Below are 22,308 nucleotides of genomic sequence, written 5' to 3'. Positions count from 1 at the left end.
CAAGGTCTGCATCTCACATAGGGATGCTTAGTAAAGCCAACCTTAACATAAGTGGCGCTCCGATTCTGCTTTCTCCCCTCTCCTTTCTACCTTGCTCCCTGAGCTCCATTTACCACCTTGTGTGGTAAAATAGCCTCTGCATTCCTTGCTTACTTTGCAGAAAATACTGGAAAACAAATTATACAGTGTTTTCTCCCCCTTTCCCGAGACGAATAGATTACCCAGCTGTGGCTGTTGCCATGACAGTGATGTATGGAGTGCGGCTATCACGCCCTGCCATCCTCACAGCAAGGTCACAGCAGAGAACATACAACCCATGAAGCTCACCACCAGTAGCCCTTTGCACACTTCCCCGCCATAAACACAATCACAAATGGAAGAAAACAATAACCTCAAACCAGGAAGAAACCCTTAAATCACGAGAGAGAAAAAAACTGTTATGCTGTTGGTTTTTCTGCATGCAAGGGAGTCATTTTGTGCATGTTCCTATGCAGGGTGGGAGGCTAATCTCATGCTGCGCGAGTACAAACAGTAGCATTGGCCAATTTGAGCCTAATCTTGACAGCCTGGCTTGTTGTGTAAAACCAAAACCTGCACACACTGTACCCATCACAACAGTCCAAGACATCCCCTATAGCCCATCTCCCGCAAGGGAGAGCTGAACAGTTTTGAAAGTAAACTTCACTTCTCACAATCTGCAGTTGAGAGTTTAAAGCACACAATGTTCTTTGCCTGCCTGTCTCTCAGAGCAGAACATGTGGCGCGCGGAGGACAGCCTTTGGCTCTGTGACAGCAGCAAAGAGCTGAGCTGGCAGTACGGCAGCACTGCGCTTGGGGGGGCGAGGTAGAGGAGCGCCCCGTGCCTTCACAAGGCGTCCCTGCACAGGCACCTGCGCCTCCTTTCCACTCTCGTGTGCTCCGTGGTGCCGGATCGATCGCCGTTACGCAACCGAACCGCAGAAGAAGAACACTCCCCCACACCACCGCAGAGAGGAGACGCTCGTTCGCTCGGCCGCTCACTCTGCCCACTGCAGGGCACGACCGTCGAGCTTCTGCAGAATGTCTCAGAAGGGACAGCTCATGCCATGTGGCACACTGGCACATGGATGGTCAGAAAAACAGCAGACTGGCATGTGACCACTTCGTAATGTTCCTTCGGTTGAGGACATGGGAGGGAAAGGAAAGGCATCATGGTTCTGTGGGGAAACTGTCCTCAAAATGGCTTCGTTTTGAGGCCGCGACTCTTCTCATTGACATTCAGAGGCGGTCAGAAGGTCTAGTTACCATCAGGCTGGAACTGAAATTTGTGTGATATTTAGGTCAGAGTGGGGGTTGAATTCATTGGCATGGCAGTGAGAAGGAAAAGCCACTTGACTGCTGGAGCGAGAAAAGAAGAAGGAACGGCAGGGAAAAGAGGGACAGTGGGGAGAGAGAGAGAGAGAGAGAGGGAAAGTGGAAGAGGGAGAAAAGGGGTGACTGAACTGATTTGCTAGGGATTCCCATTCCTTTAGGGGATCTGGCAAACTCAGTACCATGGTGACAGCAGGTTCATTTCTGCGGGGTTGATGCAGCGCTGCCCTTGCGTGACAGAGGCCAGTTCAGCATCACAGAACACTGAATTAAGGAGGACACCATTATAACGAACACTCACATTCCAACCATTACCTACATTCTAGATGGCAACACAGCATTGTAATCACATGTCAAGCTTGAGAATAGGCACTAAAGTTTGACACATTAAATATCATCAACAGACTTATATAAGCCTCTAGTTACTTGAGATGCTACATGGCCTCATTTTGTATGCTAAGATAAACCTGTGGAGGTCTGTGTGTGTGTGTGTGTGTGTATGTGTATGCGTGTGAGTATCTGTCATATTTGTGTGGGTGTAACATCTGTTCTGGGGCAATAGGGTTCCCATGGGAACAGTGCGTAGTTCCTGTACTTCCTGTGCGTGGCCATGTTTATCGTGTTTACCGAGATGAGTGCCAGACCCTCAAGAGGAACGGCCACGCTTCTGTTAGCCACCTAAAAAGCCTGGAGTTATTTACCGTCATGTAGCGCCTCCAACCAACGTCATCGCATTAGTAAGCAGAGGGGTCTGGGGCACGGATATTTTTTACAACACCCACACGGACCGTTTCGCGTCAGGGTGAATTTGTCAGAGGAAGCTCAGGAGAGAGGAGAAGGGAGAAGGGAAAAGGGAAAAGGGGGAAAACCCAATCAGCAGCAGCAGGACAGGAGGCTTGATAGCATCACTGAGCCAAGCCGCCTCCATTTCAGACGAGATAAGTAGGCATTAGACAGGACCTTAAAGACGACAGCCAGACTCCACTCTGATGGCGGGGAGGAGCAGAAGACTCAGTAATGCGCCGTGACAACAGGAAACAAAAGAGCCTTGTTGGGTGAGGAACATACTGTATGGAGGAGACGGGGAACATGCTATATATACATAAAGCACGGAACCGCGGGGCTTTTTGAGAGCATGTGCTTCACGATGGCAAGTGGAACATGAGGTTTAATGTGCTGGCGTGCCGGCAGTCGGAATGTGTTTGTGTACTTCCCCCTGGTCCTGAGGAGTTCACTCTGAGCAGCAGGTACAATCATGAGGAGTTGCATTCGCTTATACACACACACACACACACACACACACACAGTAGAGGTAACTGGTGTTCCCCTGCTCTCTGACCTGAAGGAATGTTCCGGAGACTGCAGGCTAGTGGTGCTGCTGAGGAGCAGGGCTACATCTGTCCACAGAAGCTACACAAATGTCAGCCTGGCCCTCGCTCAGCCTAATTAGCCCTCGGGCTCTCCCCACACCAGCTGGGTCAAAACAACTGGATGGAGAGGGGGAGAGGAAAAAAAAAAAAAAAGAGGAAAAAAACGGGGACAGCATGCTCGGTCAAGCTGTGTCTCTCGAGCTCTCGCCGCTTGCCCCTCTCTGAGAAGCACTGTTCATGGTTCAAATGGTCAAGAGCAAATCTAAAATGCCCCAATGCCTCTGCATCCCATGTTTTTAACCAGGGCTCTATTAGAGGGTGGATTCTCTGTATTCCTTTTGTGAAACGCTCAGGGAGTTTTTAATGTGGCTTTCTTTGAAGTGTGTCTTTTCAGAGGGCCTCTCTGCAGCCTTGGCAACGCAACTACAGAACCCAGAGTTACACAACACACTGTGACGGGGGGGACAGTCACTGCAGTGGCTCATCCTCCCCCTGCTGTGTGTGTGTGTGTGTGTGTGTGTGTGTGTGTGTGTGTGTGTGTGTGTGTGTGTGTGTGTGTGTGTGTGTGTGTGTGTGTCTTTAGATGCAACAATATGTATGTGTGAGCATAGAAGAATTTAATGGGTCAGTTGCAAGGACACTTTAATCCAGCAAAAAGATCCAGAGAAGGCGTGTGGAAAGTAGGGCTGAAGCCTTGAATAATGTGCCCTAACTGGGTGACTTTGGGTTAGTCTACTTATACATCTTTGCTCCTTGGAGGACTTCCCCGTTCTCAACCATTAACTCCAAATAGATCAGAGGCTGTCAGTTAAGCATTATGACGACCGTTACCCAAACACAATTTACCCACTGTGCTCCCTGCGCTCACACTCATCTCCCCACAGCTGAGCACTCATCCGTGAGGCCATGGGGTGAGTTGGGAGCCAGCAAGCACCTCATGGTGGAACTCAGGCCTCATTCTCATGGCTCGCCCCCGCGCAGCCCTGAATGGACAATAGCAGAGAGAGGGCCTCCACAAACACACACACACACACACACACACACACACACACACACACACACACACACACACACACACACACACACACACACACACACACACACACACACACACACACACACAAACAAACACACACACACACCAGTGCCGCCGCAGTCTTGTGATTCGCCTCAGAGCATCTCTACAGCACAAGATAATCAGCAGTCAATGATGGCAAGCCAACGTTCAGGCGCCGCCGTTCGCTCTACAATAGACATTCACTGCCAATGGGGTGTAATCTGATAAGAGAATATGTGACAGAAATGTAAGAATGCCAGTGCGACCCAAACTGAATAAGCCAGCTCGACGGGGAGTGGAATCCTCAATTCTTACATCATATTTATATAAGTGGCCACAGGGTTCACCCAGTCTGCTGTCTGCATTCAGGCATTGTGCAGGTAGCAATGGGGCGGAAGGCCACAAGCTGGCTGAAGCACACCGAGTCAGTATTTTCCAAAACGGACTTGCTGTGATTTGAGTTTTTTACGACTTAAGCTAATGCAGATGTGAAACAAAAGCGGAGTTTAAAAGGCGCTTCCACACCGCACGCCTACCTTTAAGTGGATAAGCTGTGGTTCGGTCTTTTACAGGATGCCTACCAAAGCAAGATTATACGGAAGCTGGTTTATGATTCTCCACCCGCGCACTTAAGTCAAGCCAAGAAATATGCTAGCTCACATACGGGTTTATGGATGCTGTACACATAAATGCTTATAAATAAACACTGTGTGTACATGTAATTAATCCAATCTGGGCCGTTATGGGGAAACTACTGGTGCTAGCCCTACCACAGGGACTCTTACTATTGTAAGTGCTTTAAAGCATGTGATTTTTCTAACATTTTATAACACTTCTGGTAGTAAATCAAGGATAGGGTTTCGTTCTACAGTGGTCCTCAATCGTTAAGACTCTCTGCACTAAGAGCGTTCCTTGAGTGAAAGTGTCAGTCCAGCGCCTTTATGGTGATGAGCATTTGGAGGTTGCCGGTCAGTGGAAAATGAATGGGAGGCTGAGGGCTCCTTCCTGGCCACAGAGGGGGATAGGTGCTGATGCCTGCTCTCTGGGCCTCTAATGGATCCTGCTGAGGGACTTGCAGAGAGCTGCTTTCTGCAGCCACAGACCACAGGACCTCCAGTCCGCCTTGCAGAACCAGGCCAAATCAAAGCCTTCTGCCAGTGTTATTTCTGGTGAAAACGATACTGCAAGGAGAACTGTACATTGCCTGACCACAACAATGGGCCAGCAGCTAGCTGTGTGGAAGCGGAAGATAAATAGATTGGAAGCAGAAAAAAAGATGGAGAGTTTGAAGGGAGAACCAAGAACAAAAAAAAGAGCTTGTTTGATGTGTGCCTGTATGGATTTGCCAGGAAACTGTGGTGAGCTGTAATGTCATGTGGTGCTTCAAAAGCCCTGACTGCCCTACGGTCTCCTCCTCCCCTCCCCTCTCCAACAACTGCTCTCCTGGCCTGCTCTCTGCAATAACAATGAAGCAATATTTCTACAGACGGAGAGAAAGCCCTCTTCCGACCGGGCCTGGCTTGGAAGAGGCAGAGACTTCCTGACGTTCCAGTGACTTTCAATTACTGGAGATTACTGATATTATTGCTGCTGCAACAGGAACGGCGCTCCTTCCTGGCCCCGGCCACGTGTGCGGCTGGCCGGCGGACCCGCAGAGATAGAAAAGCAATTTACAGAGAGCAGCTCATCGCTCAGAGTCAACACACCATCCTTCATTCCTCCAAAATTAACTTTATTTCACAAGAGGCAACACGGGGCAGTGTGCCAGCTCGTGTGTTCGTCGTCCACAGTATCGCACCGGATACTGTACTACAAAAAAAAGCCATATCGACAACAAAGACGAAGCGTGGCCCGATAACACACAAGGGGAGAACAAACAAGCACTGCAGCTTGTGCATGCATGATGCATTGTGGGACTTCACCTTTGTCTACACGCCGCATACGAACTCTTCAGGCCACAGCTGGTTTTTCAATACACTTCCGATCCTCTGATAACCAGGTTATTCTCCATGCGGCTCCCCCGGTCTCGAGCCGCTCTCATTTACATCATAACAGATTCATTATGCTCAGCTACTGAGCTGCTGTTTCCACAGTACATCACTTCAAATGATGTGGAAGTAAAATAAAGATTATCAGCCGCTGAGCGTAATTAGCAAATATTTAAAAGCACCGATGACCGTGATTCATTAGCATGATTAATTGGCCTGATTGATTCGTTGTCGTACATGAATGCATATGCCAACTGATTTGGGCTGTTAATCAGTGCTGATGACCCATCAGGGAGGGGGTTTCTATATAACTGATTAGGTTGTGTTGAGTGGAGAGATCAGAATATGGAGAGAAGCACTCTGAGTCTCCTCCTGACATGTGTTGGTCTTGTATTGAGATGAGCACTGACACACACGGTTGGGAGACTAAGTAGAAATCAGCAGCACTGAACGGCAACAACATTAGGCATCAAGAGGAGAAAAGCTGATTTTGCTGATTTTTGAGGTAGAAAGAGGCGAAAGTTGAATCGAAAAGCATGTCGCATTAAAAATAAAACACGGAATGACTGAACTGGAATCTAACCACTATGAATGTGCAGTTTACAGCAGAAAACAAGTATTGCAACATGCAGATTTTCTGTCATTTCAACCACAAATCCTTAATCTTTTGAAGTGGTTATGTGGGCTGGAGGGCCCTGTACTGCCCTCCCCTTTCCATGTTCTTTCAGAGTAAAGCCTCGATGACCACCAGCACTGGCTTTAGCAAACATGTGTGCTGGAAGACACGACTGGCTTGTGATTAGATATGCTTCTCAGTCATACTTGGTGGAACATTCTGTCCGCCTGACGTGGTTTGAAACAAAAGAATCTCTTTTAAAACAGGTTATCAAGACAAACCATCTGCCAGAAGGAAAAACACGCTCACATCAAAGTGTCTGCTCTCTCCTAGGGCGACATGGTCAAGCACGGCCAGAACAGACCAGCCCTGTGAAGCGCCGTCAACACAGTGAAGCCTGTGCAGATCAGAAGCACTCTTCCTCTGAATAAGTGCTTTATGCAATGCAGCTCTTCATCATCTTAACGATGATATAAGAATCACTTCTCTGTAGTCATTCGCCTTGCTGTATATAACCAGTCGTCTTTTCACCACAGAAAGATGACCGACCGACCAAAACAAAACAAACTTACTGGACAACCTCAGTCACAATCACCACCACTATGGAATGCATGGCATTCCCCTCCATGCCTCTTCTACATTTTTTAAGAAAAACAGTTGACAACGTCAACTTTACAACAAACTGAAAAATAGTGCTGCTCACTATTAAATCTCTCAAATTCTCTCTTTTTCGCTCTCTCCTTATTTATGTCACTCTCTCTCTCTCTCTCTTTGTCTTCATTCTAATTCTCTATGCTCCCCTCACAGACACCGACTGAAACTCACCCTCTCCTCCAGGCTGCCCTCGTCCCCCAGGGGCTCGCGTTCGTCCGGCACGTCCCTGAGCACGGGGCTGAGCTGCGTGTGCCTCTTGGGCGCCGGCTCGCAGTTGAGTGTGGTGTAGCCGACGTGCTCGTAGATGGGGTTGATGGTCATCTTGGCGATGTACTCGGCCGCCTTGGTCTCGATGTAGAGCGTGATCAGGCCGTCGGTCACCAGGTCGTGGATGGATTCGAAGCGCTTCTCCCCCACAAAATGCTTCCCGTCATAGTACAGCCGGAAGTTCCTGGTCTGGTTGCCGAAGCTGCTGGATAAACACAGGCACACTTCAGCCAAGATGGAATGGGAATGAACACCTGCAAAAACCACCAAAATCGGAGACGAAATCCAAACCCACTGAGAAGACCTGTGAGGCTTCCCGAAAGCGCACTGGGCGATGGAAAGACTGCGCCCCCAGGAAGGGCGAGGCACATCTTTCGATGCACTCAAGCAGCTTGCGATGAGATGGTAACAGGGTGCAACATTAGACTGGGCTCTTTTTTTACGGGAGCCGGCTGTATCATCTTGCTCCTCAGTAGCACTTAATGGGCTGAAATAATAGAGCCCTTTTAGCACTGATCAATAATGAGGGAGCAGGAAACTGTTGGATCCGTTGCCATACGGCTTCCCTAAAACACTTCCTGCTTCGGTCTGACTACTACAGGTATCCTGTGCCCCTCTTATAATAAGTGAGGCTGAGGAACATCAGTCCACAGAATGAAAGAGGTCACATGGAGAGATTAATGCAGCCATAAAACCAAATTAAATTAAAGAGCCATTAAAGGACTCCAGTCCCTCCTTTCCCTTGACTTCCCCGTCTAAGCCAGAGCTGCTCAAATGTCTGCTACACAAGTCTCACGGCTGAAGCAGTTTCACCCTCAGGTCAATGATGTCAATTGATCGCTTAAGTGAATGTTGATAAGGACACAGCAGTATCTCTGAGCCGTTGGACACAGGTACCATTTAAGCCCAACACCGAGGCTTACAACAATAATACACACGCAATTAGACACTTCATGCCTTGATTGTAGAGATTGAAGAATGGATGTCATCATTATCACAGTGTGGATGGACATCAGAAGAGGTCGCTGGACACACATAGAAGTCTACGTTATTTTGTCAAGTGAAAGGGAAATATCAATGTGTGTTAGACAAACAGGAAACTGTCTGTTGGAGATGAAGCTATGTTTTTTTTTTCTTCTTTTTTTTTTCTCTTCCTCAACTGGTTTCCTGTGTGAGTTATTCCAAGATCCCCGAGTGGGGTGGGGGAGAATTTCGAGCATGAAGAAATATATTACTTGTGGGATTGCCTGAATCTCCCTGAGCCAACAGTGGGGTCTTTGTGTGAGGCTGGCTCCGGCTGTCCATGCTGCGAAGGCTGGAGACAGGGGCAATTTCAGACGTCTGACAGCCACTCACTGACACTAATGCCTATAAAGGCCAACTGCCATTTGAACTCTGCAGTGTTGAATGTTTTCATACATCTCACGTACAAGCACTTCCAGAGCAACCTTCAGAATTAAACACATTACAAACACTGGCTGAGTGTCAGGTTGTGAATGTGAGGGAAAAGGAAGGAAGAAAGAAAGAAAGAAAGAAAGAAAGAAAGAAAGAAAGAGTGAGAGAGAGCAAGAGAGAGTAAGGAAAGCTAAAGGAAGCACCCCATGGTGGCACACACGTGAAAGACTGTGCCAGTGCAAGTGACTTGGGGTTGATCTGAGGCCGAGAGGTCAATTAAAAAAAGATCTGGAGACTCCTCATGTAGGCCGGGCCCTGCGTCAGGAGAGAGGCCAGGAGAGAGGCTCTGCTGCTCTGTTGCCAGGGCCACAGTCCCTCTCATTAGTTCAGGGCTCATCACAGCCATTTAGCTGCGGCTGCAGGAGTGGCAGCTCTGGGTAAGCAGGCGTTTGTCTAATCCACTTTAATTCCCCCTCCACAATGCTCCGGCTTATTTGTCACAGAAAGAGCGTCTGACCAAAAGCTACACACCAGACAGGCTAAATGACATTACACAGCAATCTTGGGCAACTTGAAATAAAAGATATTTTCAAAATTTAGATTTCTTTATGGTAATCCACTTGACCATGCCTGCACATATCAAACATAAGTAGGCTATCCTTGAAATGGGTTCAAAGTGAAGTTTTTTTTTTTTTTAAATAACTTTTAAATTACTAATTTGATAAGCACATGAATAGTTTTTTTCCCAGTAAAGGTGGATGTGCGTAACCTCACTGACCGTAGGGCTAAAGTGTAAGTCCCTGGCTGCCGTTGGCTCTCCCGAATCAAATAGCTGCCTTCAGCCACGCTCAGCAACTGGTCAGCCTCTTCTCTGGAAATCATCCCATGGTACCTTTGGGAATCACAAGAATTACTGTTTGATGAGCAAACAGAATGGATCGATACTGAGGAATATGATGTTAGACAAACTAAGACATTGGAAATTGTATTGAATACAGACGACTCGAATGACACTCACTCTCGTCCATAATATTTGGGTCGATTCTCCACCTTGGTGGGGGGGGGGAGAGAGAGAGAGAAAATTACAGTATTTATGAGTTACCACAATTCTTGGTGATGAACATTCTATTACAATAAATAGTATTACTGCACTGAGGACTCTTTCATGTTTGTGGAACTATGTGCCCTTCTCGTGTTCATGGCCTAATGGCAGTGAAATGGGGAGAATCAATAGATCTGAAAGATCCAGTTTCACTCTGAGCCACTGGGTCGCACAACATCACCCACACCAGCCTCAGCTGTGACCAATCACTATGGCCAAGAGAGTGGTGGCACTTTATCGAGGCCCTTATAGTTTTAACAGTAACGGTGGGCTGGGTGATAATGGTGGAGGGGGTGGGGGTGATGAATAAACCAGACAAAGGTCTGAAATTGAGGGGTGCTGCATAAGCGTGATAAAAAACAAACAAATAAATAAATAAAGAAGGCAACTCCGCCCCAGCGTTTAACCTTGAGATGGCTGACTGAAGGCTGCTGATAATCAGTAAGCTCTACGAATAGAGAAGAAGGGGGTGTGTGGGGGTGGATGTAGGGGTGTGTGGATGAGGTGGGGGGGGGTTGGTGGTGATTGCTGGGGGGTGGATCAGATTAGAGCGGCGTCGGGTCATTTTCAGACGCATCGAGAGCTGCTCGCTTTGCATTCACATCAGCGCCTTCCTCCCCCACCAGCCTCCCCCTTAATCCATAGCCTGCCAGGGCCTTCCACTGTAATACATTAAATGAATATTGAGGGAGCCGAGATGAGGCGGGTGGGTTGGCTGTGCTGCACGCTGCCCATGGGAACACTTGGCTCAAAGGCAAGGGCAACATTTCCAATAAGATGACAAAAACTGATTGTGGGAGGGGGCGGGGGGAGGTTTTGTACGAAACAGGAGAGATTGTATGGTTTCAGGAACAATATATCCCCTCTGGAATCAACCAGTCAGTTCTTGAGGGTCTCTATATCATACCACATTATGTTGAGAGGAAGAAAAAAAAATGTTTAAAATGCAGAGAGGTACACTGTTGTTCTGAAAGACCCGGTGCAATCTAGCTCTCAGAAATGCAGTTCAGAGGAGCAATATGGCAGACGCCTAGATGACCGACAGGGTAATGAAACCAGCTAATGAGGGGAATCAAGAAAGCTGTGGAGCCAATAAATCAAACGCAACTGTGCCTGCAATGATAGAGGAGCAATCTGTAACAATGGCCAGAGCAGGCAGCGCTAGAAGACAGGGGGGGTTGAGAGGGTTATCACACCCCTCCTCATCAATTTGGGGGGTTTATAGACTTTTATTGTCCATTATCAGTCTGCATTTTTCTTCCCAGCAAATGATTATGAATGCAGGTAGATCAGATTTTTTTTCTTTTTGGATGGAGGCTCAAAATTAGATCTGAATGCCCTGTCTGCCTTCCGCCCGGTAGAAAAATGAGCTACTTGAAGCCCACACTCCACCCTCCACACTCCAGTGGAGACAGATATTGCTTTGCATTGACTGCTGGTGGCCCTGACCTTGAATGCTCTTCAGTGAGCGATTAGAGCACAAATTGAAAAACAAGGGTGCACAGGACGCACGCCCAGTAAGTAAACTCTAAAAACTCACAATATAGGAAGAAAATGGGTTGGGGGGGCGGGGACAGGATTAGCTATCTAATAGAGGACAACAGATGGGTCTGATGGTTAATACCTCAAATGTGTGTAACAAGAGCATTTTTTTAACACTACTAAGCTGTTAGCATTACACTTAAAAACATAGCATACTAGCAGGCAAGCCACCACACACACCTACCGGTAATCTACCACCTGGTCTTTGGAAATAAATGGAGCTCTGTTGGTACCACCGGTCCCCTGCCTCATGGGCTGTCTGGGGGAAACAAAGGATCCTAATGGAATCTGGTCAGCTAGGTAGCTCCAGTTCCGCCCGCCTCCATGCGGAGCTCTGAGCGCGTCATGCAAACCTCCTCCACAGTGAACTCGCTTACAACAACCCATATACGGAAACTAAAACAAATGAGATTAGAGTGGGAAAAAAACCAAACCTGAAGCACCATCACTGGTTTAAAATGAACCCTGGAATGGAGCATCATTGATCTGACTCTGAGTAGCTATTGAACTATGTGATGAGTCAGCTGGGCAAAGCCACTGGGGTCGGTGATTAATAATACACAAAAACCCACTCGACATTACTGGGACTATGCGCCCTTTACAAAACATGCACTCTTTGAGATGGAGATGCTATTTAAAGTGCATCGACACACAGGTATAATTCATTTATAGATGCTGGCAGTGCTCTCTTCCTCGCCAGCTCATCTCCCCCTGTGCTAAAAGCACCATTCAAGTGGCTACTCCATGCTCTTTTCAGATCACTCATGATCTAGGCAACCCTTTCTGACACTCATGGATGCTAAACATTGAAGAGGATTTCATAGTAGAGGACAGCTTAAACCCAGCAGGCTAATGTAGCCTGGCAAAAAAGGACAGGAATACAGCAGACCTACCCCATCTGTACCATCTTAGACATGGGGATGGAACATTCAAACAGAGTTCCACTTCAAAGTGCACCCATGGGAACATAAACATATAAACAGAAAATTCACTGTCTCAGCCTTAACTACAGTGATGCATTGGGTCAGGAGCATCTGGAAATACAAGCAGATTACCACGGTAACCTGGGAAAAGCCTGGGATGTGTCCTCTGATGTGTCAACAACTGCAGTATGAGCCTCAAAACATTTTCCCCCTGCATTATATTTGAGATACAAAAATAGCTTGCCTTCTGGAAAACACAAACATGCTTGCCTGTATTTAGGCAGCAATCATCTCATTTACAGAAGCCCAAGCAACCAAACAAAGACTGTGCACAGCCTGGGGTGGCCAACTCTACTTAATTAAGATCAGAGGGCCCACGGATAGTGGACATCTGGCCTAATTAGGAGTAATCATGGATCTGACCGAGTCCATCAGTCCTGACACAAACAGTTAGGAGGAGTGGGTAGGCTTCCTCTGCCTTCCGTCCTTAATGTGAATGGAAGGACAATACAGGACAAGCTCAACACTACAAGACTACAACCTATCGCATTTGGGACCACAGGTTCACCAAGCAGCCTTATTGGTGTGCCCTGCATTGAGAGAAGTGTCTGAGTGGGAGAGGGCTGGGCTGAGCTGAGCCCTATATCCACTGCACGTGCCCGGCGGGACTTGTGTCTGCAGGGGAAGAGCGAGGCTGTGGCTGAGCCGCAGTGCCGTGCCCCGGCTAATGCCATTAAACAGATGCAGACCTCAGGTGAAACTGCCATATATGCCTGGCCCAGTCAGCCACTCTCGCTTGCCCACAGTCACTCACACACAGACCCTGGATCACCCTACAGTCAGATCCCTCTGTACACTGAGCAAAATGCATCCATCCTCACCAGGCTTTACCTCTTGTTCTAGATAGATATTGTAGATCATGTTCTAATTTGTGCAATAGGGGGACTGATACCACAATCCAAACATTTCTAATCACATGGGAGGGTTCTGGCTAGGGGCTACTAAGAGGGGCATATTGTGTGCATGTGTCAAGAGCTGGCTTAGGGGGCACACTTGGCATATTTGCATATATTCTGGATCGCATGTAAATGAAACCCTTTCAACCCGGCTTTGCACAGATAATGCAGGGTTAAAGCTGGCACGGCACACAAACAGCACCCGCACCCGCACCCTGGGGGATAGTCATAGAGGGGGGGGTGTGCACACCCTGCAGACACAAGGAAAAAAACACTCTTTTCAGGAGAACCAATCAGAGTGAATTCTTAATGCTTTAACCCCCTTTAACTTCCAGGAAGGGAGGAGGTGGGTGACATGTACTTCATGATACAATTCACGTAAATGCTGCCGTTTGGCTCTTAATCCCGGCCTAATTAAGTGAGCACCCAATCTGTTGAGACAGAGCGCTGAGGGCCCTCGCATAATACCTGTCGAATCACCAGCGAGCAGCAGCAGCAGCAGCAGCGTTCGCCCCATCAGCAATTCAACCTGTCATTAAAATTCCACCCGTTTGTTTTGGAGCCAGCTAGAGACTCTGTCTCTGTCTTTGTCTGTCTTTGTCTGTCTTTCTTTCTCTCTGTGTGTGTGTGTGTGTGTGTGTGTGTGTACATGCAAATGATTGGAGTAAAAATCATTTGTTTTTGCTAAATCCACTGCCTTACATTGTCTTTACTGATTCCTCGGAAAATTGCGCACAGCTAAACAACACTAACATGCTTTCCCCAAAGCCAAGCAAAAATAGAGGGGTCTACTGGTAATCACTCTGCTGGGCCCACAGAGACTGTCTAACTGGGACACTGTGGGCTTTCAACACCGAGACGTCCAGCCTATTAAAATTCACAATATTAACACAAATGAATAATGGAAAAACCATTACTGCACGTCTTTTAATTAACAGAAGAGTAAGCCTGACTAATTCATGATGGGAAGTGGGGGGGATGGTCATTTCAGATTGAGAAATAGTTAATCTTTTGTTGTTTTTTGGCTGATATGTTTATAGTAAAGCTAAAGCCCAGGCTGAAACATAGCAACAGAACTGCAATCAGGACTACGCATTAATTGAGACAAAGGCAGTAATCCACTGCAATTCGATACTAATGTGTGACCTAGATACAGCAACCATGTCCGCCAAGCCACATCTCCTCATCTGCAAAGTGCTCTGCTTCGCTGGGGAACATTATGGATTCTGGGCAGCACATTTATTGACTATTGCTTGGCCGAAAGAGCTCAATGCACTTCTCTGAAAACTGAAATCAATGTATCAAACTAATGCATTGTGCGAGAATGAAACAAGAGGGAGTATATCACGACTATTAGTCTGTGTGTTTTGGTTCATTAGTCTGTGTGTTTTGGTCCAAAGGCATCGGGCCGCAGATCTTACCTCACAGGTGCAGGTGACCCGGCGTGGGTGCGGGGCCTCCTGCTGGAGCTGGTACACTAACACAGCATAAAGGACCAGACATTAGTCATTCATTCAAGCTCAGCATTCTCCATGGCAACAGACAGTATGATAACAAGTCTACTTACAGTAGGATTTCCATACTGGTGGTCTGTATTCATCATTATCTAAAAGAGAGAGGGGGAAAAATCAGGCATGAACAATTACTATAATTTCATTGCCCTATAGGTGAGAGACATATTGAAAATCAAAACAATGATTCACTATACTGATAGGGTAGAGGGTACAGTAAAATGCAATGAATTCATTTAACCAAGCTATGAAAGACATCTATCATTTCAGACCAAGTAGCCTTACTTCACATTTTCATAACATTTAAGCTTAACAGCAGCGGTCATATGTAACTAAAACAATATTTCTATTCATAGACCACAACAGCCCCTGTAGATAACTGGATAAAAACTAGCCATCCCCCTCTTGTAGGAGCCCAGGAATGTTCCATTTTTTACATGCAAGTGCCCTCTAGTGGACATAAAATTGTTCATAAAACAGACAACACCACAAACTCAGTTTAACAAAAGAAGAGCCAGAAATAAACGCCACTGTGATACAAGCAAAACTAAAGCAGACGGATAAAATGCCAATGTCATATAGGTCAATTTAATCTAATGTATTGTAAATGGGGGATGACACATTTGAGTCTAAACCTTACAAAATGTGACTGATGTGGTAGACCCAAACATTCAAGCCATTTGAGTCTTCCGAACACTTTACCAGCTCAGTGGTAGCGCCCAACTACTTTGATTAAGTCAGAAGATCTTAGCACTTTTTATTTCCCAGACCATCAACATAGAGACTCCTGAAGCCAAACGCAGAGCCATCATATCACTTTAACATGTTGGAGACTGGGCCTGGTCTTCTCAGGAATGTTCATAATGCTAAAACCAAATCTCTCTCTCAGTTTCAGCATTCTTGTAGGACCAAACTAACTCACTATATCCCTGAAAGGACTAGGGAAACAAAATAAACCATCCTAATCATGCCAAAAAAGGACTTCTGGAAAGTTATGAAGCGAATGCAACAACGTACAAAAACAATTCAGACTATTTTCCAAGGAAAAAAGGAACTACCTGTCTGTCTGCATTCTTTAAGCGATAAGGAGACCGCACACAACATTGCATTCATTTGTTTCCGCTCAGTCACTGTGTCATCCACCTACTAAAGATATGAAGAATGTGTCTGGCTAAGAATATAGGTGTGGAATGCTGCAGCCCAACTCCTGTCGATCCTGCAGTGGGCACAGATTACCAACCCTGGCTCTGGACTTTGTACTGCATAATTGGAGCACTAAATGATCTAACTGGCCAGCAGCCACACCTGGTGCTGGTGCAGTGTCAAGGAATATTAATAGATCAAGTTTTAATCCAATTTTTAAATTGCCACCACATTCATGTACCATTCACAATTTCTAACGGGCTCATCCTTCACAAAGACATTTTAGTGAGCACGCACATATAGATCTGATAATTGGAAAGGATCAAATCAATTCTTTTGGAGTTCCTCCTAAAACACCCTGGCAGGAAAGGTCTGTTGAAAAAGTTCCACTGTAAGCATTCTAGGAACAATGAGCCCCAGGAGGAAGGCACTCCAGCACACTTCCACAGCCAGCCACCCAGAGCATGGCCCCACTCTGGCCATTCCCTTTCACTGCTAGATTACCAGGAGAGAGCTGTCCTGAATTCAACTAGTGAGACAAGAGTGTTTTGTTTCATGTAACCAGGAGTTATGAAGTGGCTTCTTTTTATTTTCGCTCCTGCTGATGTTATTATGGTTTGTTGGTTCTAGTAGGGAAGTGCACAAATGCAGAAGCAATGACTAAAATAATGAAACAATATTACTTCACGTGGAATTTACATCAAACTAACGTGCGTCCTATCTTTGCACATGTTCCTTTTGTTGCCAATAAGACCAACATTGTGCCGATGTGCCTTTCTGTGTAAACTACTAGAGTCTAACACTCTAGATAGCAGTCCGAGCTATATCTATTCTTCACAGGGGTTTTCTTTGTGGCTGCAGTCTATTAATCTGAATTAAACTTTTTTTCCCCGTTACAGTAACTCCCCCTCTTTCAATTGCGGTGGGCTCTTCCTATGATTCAGCATCCAATGTTGTCATAAAATGGCTGCTCTCCAATAAGGATAAACCTCCACGGCGAGAGAGATGGGATGCCTAACGTTTGCAATGAAAATATTAAAATTGTATCCCCATGCATCGCCCTGTGAGAATACTGCGAAACCCGATATCTGTCTCTAGATCCCCCCACTTCACCTCATGGTCTTTTGTTGTGGCGATTGCCTACAAGCCCTAGACTATTATCGCCCAGCCAATTCTTACACAATATTGTCCGACAACACATAACTTAAACGGCGACAAAAATAAGTATAAACACATAGCCCGACTTGCCGTGAAAGCAAAGAGTGGCATATTAAACTCTTCTCAATGAGATCACACGCTAAAAGAGATCGGAGACCACTGGTTTAGGAATATTCAACAGCTTGACCAACAAGTAAAGGGAGCCAAAGGAAGTTCCAAACGCAGTAATGGTCTAGGTATGATTCCCATTCTGATCAGCCACATGCCAACTGACATTTACTTTAACGTTTCGAAAATGTACATAGATTGGCTACCACACCATATCCATGTAATCAAATGAATACGTCTCTCGACTGATGGTGAGCATGTTTGCCAAAGGCTACACGCCCAAGGGCTTGATACAGTCAACCCAAATTCATACTACATACGAGTAAAGCGTTGCACACCAGGATTTGCGCTTCAAATGAACCATCACCTGTTTTTATTAGCACCTTTACATTTGCACGATCGGCTCCGACTAGATGTTTCAATAGTTATATATAAAAGCTCAAACTTACCAAAAACATTGAGAGCCATGATATTAGAGCAATTCCGATGGACAAAGCCTCTGACTGCAACAGCATGAACTTCCTCCCAATTTAGTACGGTGCCATGGAGAAGACGACTCGTGCGCTGGGTGGACGCGACGTGTACTGATAAAGCAATCTGACGTGAATTCTTGCAGGAATGTGGTCATTTGATTTCCACTCAAACGTAAGATAGCTCAAAAAACGTCAACTTCACACAACCTTAGTGCTTCGTCTAATCAATCAAGCTCTAACTCGTATGACAACAGACGATCCCAGCCCCATCATTCTTAGCGAATCTCGGTTGTAACCTCGCACATCTAGCTACCTCGGTTAAGCCTTAAACAGAAACTCTTCATACAGGAACTGTCCCTATTTGCAGGAAAGCATCAATGTATATCCTTAACGACACAACACTGTAGCCTTCGACTGACTATGTATCCATCAGTACCAAAGTCGCCATCTTGCGAAACCACATGACCTGAAAGCTCACTTATCCATAGGGATCGCAGGCTCTACATGACCAGTTACCATGGATACCTCAATATCCACATTGTGTGATGCTGAGGGACGTTGGACAATATGATGTAATGGATAAGGAGTAGGCAGTGTAGCTAAGGTTTGTCCATAGATCTGTTTGCATAAATGTTAACTGTCAATTTAAGTCATGAACATTCTTTGAAGGCCATATTTTAAACAAATGACTGTCAGTAGTTCTGCGGTGTTTGCCACAGTTAGCCTTAGCCTACTTTCTCCTGCTTACACACTACTTAGGGCAGTCATCCAAAGAGAAAACTTCCGCTAGCAGAGCATGCGAGCAGGAAACCTTAAAGTAGGGTAGACGCAGTAGCCTACAGTTGGTGCACTGTTTGTATTTTGTATTACCACACAAAAACTACTAACTGAAAACATGATTTTTCATATGATATTTATTTTGCTTGTCTACTAAAAAGGTGACGATCAATAATATCTTTAAGGTAGTTCATATTTTCTACAATTAGCTCATAAACACAAGGAGTAGCACCATGGCATGGGACAGTTAAAACACTCACCAGTGATGCTGAATTCATTTCAGTTTTTTTTATCCTGGGCTTTGTAAACAACTGCTACAATGGATAATTGGTGATTTACACATAAACACACACAAAAAAACACCTTACATAATTCCAAAAATGCCTGACATCTTTCCATCATGTTAGAATATACCAATTATTGACATACAGCTCAAATATTACAAATATTCCAGTGTGTTTTAATTTGTCTTCACTAGTACTATCTGCATATGACTGTTTTGTAGTTGATCTGTAATCTTACAGGCTTAACACCTGTTACCCAGATGATGTACCTGGCATGTTTGTCTAGATACCACGATAACCTTGAAAGCCACCATGTATGTATGTGTGAAATATGTAATTTGTTAGAGCATAGATTAAAGATCAATCGTCTAAGCTCAGTTTAACTGTGATGTAAGGTGCAGAAGCTATTCAGCGTGCAAGGGAGGTGGTGATGTCAAAACCATGCATAACAACTTGGGCCAATAGCTTCAGACTGAAGAAAGAACACATCCTCAGAATTAACCACCATCAAAGAAGAGGCTATTAAGCATGTGCACAGCAAAAATCACAGATCAAGCTTGCCCCGATTGTTAGTTATTCGGAGGTGTTCCAACTGTACTCGGTCTACCCTATAAAGGCACTCTAAAAATGTTTTTTTTTGAGCTGTAAAAAGTCGGCATTTTATGGGTTGAAAATGGCTCAACACGCCATCTACTGTTTAAAATCCCCCTGAACCTTGGAAGGCCGATGCTGACATAGAGTCAACAATTTGGTTCATATCTACATCATGATATTCAGACTCTCAGTCTAGTAAACTCAGGCCCCACTGGAATGGTTAATGTTTGATTCTGTGCCGTTATCATTTTGGAATAAGGTAATTCTGCCTCCCTTTTGTGTCAAATGTTAGCGTGCGTGACTGTTATCATTTCATCCGTGTCTATTTGATGTGGACTTTGTCTAGCCCCACCTCTGCTGACGGATCTGTCCACTGTGGGTGTCTGTGCCATGTGTGAGTATAAGACCTGCTGTCTGTTCCTTTAATCAATATGCGATCTTTGGCACTGCCAGGGTCATGCGGTGTTTGGGGCACAGGAGATGCACTCCCAAAGCGGGATTTCTTGGGGTCATACAGCATGTGGGGCACAGGACTTGCCTTTAAACCTGAGATCTTTGGGTCTACTTCCATTCTTCTAGGCTTGCTTGTCGAAATACACTACATACAACACTTGTCTTGGATATTTTCTTAGCTAGTCCATTGCCTTTGGGCTTGCTTTTTAAAATACATCTTCTACATATATATTTTGTAACATGACAAAAAATGAATTAAAATTGGTAACACTAACTCTAGATCATTACATAAAAATAGCAATAGTGGTATCTGCCTTATCAGGCCATTGCATGTGTTGTTCACGATGGATCTAAGAAAGTCCCACAAATAGCATGATGCTCCAACAGGAAATGCCAGTGTACTGTCTTTTCCTGTCTGCTACAGTTAACCGATTCTCACTTGTTGATAGCACTCAGTAAGGGCAGATTGAAAATGGCTTTCCAAACTGATAAGTATTTGAACTTCTATCTAGTTGGTATTTTGCTATTGACACAAATGTATACTTTTTGTCTAGCAGCATGTAAATGCGAGAGTGCGGATATGAAGATGGCCTGTGATAGATATGGACTTACCAGCATTCCACGATGTCATCATTTAAATCCAGCAGTCAGACAAATTAATTTGTCTGGTAATCTCATAAAGTCTATCGGACCGTCAGATTTCACACTCTTTCCAAAGCTGAATGTCTTGGATCTTCAATGGAATTCTATAAAGGTAATTCCATGCACAACATTTTGTTTGCTGAGCAACTTGACAGAGCTTAATTTGGGAAACAACCAGATCTCTTCACTAGACTGTCAAATTTACTCTGGACTCAAAGGAAATTTCTCTCTGGATTTATCCTACCAACATTGTTATAAAAACCCAGCGGATACATTTGATGGACTAGACCACCTTATAAAACTGAGACTCAGCAGCAACATGCTGACAACTCTGCACAGCAGATCATTTGCAGGCTTAAAATCTTTACAGGCTCTTTACTTGGAAAACAATCAGATTAAGGTCTTGGCAAGAGATACCTTCAGAGGAATTTACAATGTAAATGAACTGGATCTCTCAGGCAACAAGCTGGTTCTAATCAAGTCGTCGTATTTTAAAGGGTTATCAAAATTGGAAGTGCTGAAATTAAATGGAAACAATATCCTCAGGATAGAAAGGAACACCTTCAAACACTGCAAACACATCACAGAAATAGACCTGTGTGACAATTCACTCACAGAGATAGAGCAGTCTGCTTTTCGTGGTTTATCACATCTGAATATTTTGAAGCTAAACAACAATAAAATCTTAACACTGGATCCTCAGGTATTTGAGAGCGACATTCAGCTGTTGTTTCTAGGTCTGACCGAGAACCCATGGAACTGCAGTTGTGAACTGCTTCGGCTAAAACAATGGCTGGAATTCACCGGCAGCACAGTTGTCACTGTGTTTGTGAAGTGCTCTCAACCAGAAACTCTGAGAGGGCAGTACCTGGATGTCATGAGCAGTGCACTGACCCGGAGCCTGGGGAGCGTGTGCAGCGATGCAGAGCTCCTTGTCCGACCTAGAACTAGCGAGTCCACCAGAAGCACATGGATGACAAAACAAGATGTCTTCAGTAGTGAGAACCTTCGTGCTCAGAGAAGGGTTGGAAGGACTGTTCCGAGGTGGGCTGTCAAGCGCACACACAGGGGTGTGGATATGCTGCAGTACCAGGAGCAACCAGCAGATGCCACACAGAAAAGACCCGCAGCAATAACCACAGGCAATGGAACCTTAATCAGTGCACCCCAAGTCAAAAACATAACTGATGCATGTGCTTATAATGAACAGATTCTCATCAATCTGGAGACAGTTACAGTCACCTCAAATTCTGTATTCTTAAAATGGGCCGTGACCGGAAAAGCCTACGCAGGTGCTTATTTCAGAGTCATGTATGACCAGTTTGACACCAAGACAAAGTTCAGCCGTTTTGTCAACATCAAGCCGGGCATGGCTTGTACACTGGGTGACCTGAGGCCTCTGACTCCGTACTTCATGTGCGTGGAGAGCGTGGTTGACGACCGCGTCTGCCCGGTGGCCTCTCGTGACCTCTGCGTGGGTGTGGTGACGGGGGCCGAGGTGGCGCCGGGCCCCGAGCCGCAGAGCCTCATTCTCATCTTCACCTTAATCAACAGCCTGGCCATCGTGGCCATCTTCGCCGTGCTCGCTGGCACGGGACTGGCACTGAGACGGCAGAATGATGCGGCGAGTCTGGTTTATGCCCAGAATAGATGTGGGTCGTGTGCCATGTGCGCCGTCCAGATGTCCGATTTCAACTCCGCCGTGAACACCAACAGCTCCCACACTGGAACATACCAGCCCAATGATATGGATGCCATAGACATGCCACCTGGTCACTGAGTATATAGTAGTATATTATGGCATGTAATATTATGATACATCAAAAATGCAATGAAAATATAAAATTGTAAAACATTAATATGTAAGTATTTCCCAGAGACCAAACATCTGTTTCCTACCTGCATATCTGTCTATACTTGTACATGGTTAGGGTTAGATGATGTA

The 22,308-nt window shown here is 45.6% G+C and overlaps 2 protein-coding genes across 3 annotated transcripts in view; one reads left to right on the top strand and one right to left on the bottom strand.

Moving 5' to 3' along the window:
• Nucleotides 1-18,095, bottom strand: part of chn1 (chimerin 1) — a 32,052-nt gene extending 13,957 nt beyond the window's left edge. Inside the window, exons 1-6 of one of the 2 annotated variants that reach the window (XM_012836360.3) lie at nt 17,590-18,095; nt 14,788-14,826; nt 14,642-14,697; nt 9,716-9,747; nt 9,476-9,589; nt 7,207-7,507 (exon numbers count right to left, since the gene is read on the bottom strand). In XM_012836360.3, the coding sequence (XP_012691814.1) occupies nt 7,207-7,507; nt 9,476-9,589; nt 9,716-9,747; nt 14,642-14,697; nt 14,788-14,826; nt 17,590-17,608 (561 nt within the window). In that variant the 5' untranslated portion in view covers nt 17,609-18,095. The remainder of the gene's footprint in view (nt 1-7,206; nt 7,508-9,475; nt 9,590-9,715; nt 9,748-14,641; nt 14,698-14,787; nt 14,827-17,589) is intronic. The other variant, XM_012836361.3, reaches the window with a different exon arrangement.
• A 2,011-nt stretch (nt 18,096-20,106) lies between these two features.
• tril (TLR4 interactor with leucine-rich repeats) lies at nt 20,107-22,143 on the top strand. Its single transcript, XM_031578111.1, has one exon. The coding sequence runs from the start codon at nt 20,194-20,196 to the stop codon at nt 22,141-22,143; it is 1,950 nt and encodes a 649-aa protein (XP_031433971.1). The 5' UTR covers nt 20,107-20,193.
• Nucleotides 22,144-22,308: the final 165 nt, after the last annotated feature.

This window comes from Clupea harengus, chromosome 2 (assembly GCF_900700415.2).
Source record: "Clupea harengus chromosome 2, Ch_v2.0.2, whole genome shotgun sequence".
NCBI classification, from domain to species: Eukaryota; Metazoa; Chordata; class Actinopteri; order Clupeiformes; family Clupeidae; genus Clupea; species Clupea harengus.
Note: the sequence above shows the minus strand (reverse complement) of the source record. Positions and strands in the feature narration are given on the sequence as shown.

Bases quoted from the DNA above. Each gene is read 5' to 3' on its own strand.
- tril (XM_031578111.1), top strand. From the start codon at position 20,194: ATGGCTTTCCAAACTGATAAGTATTTGAACTTCTATCTAGTTGGTATT.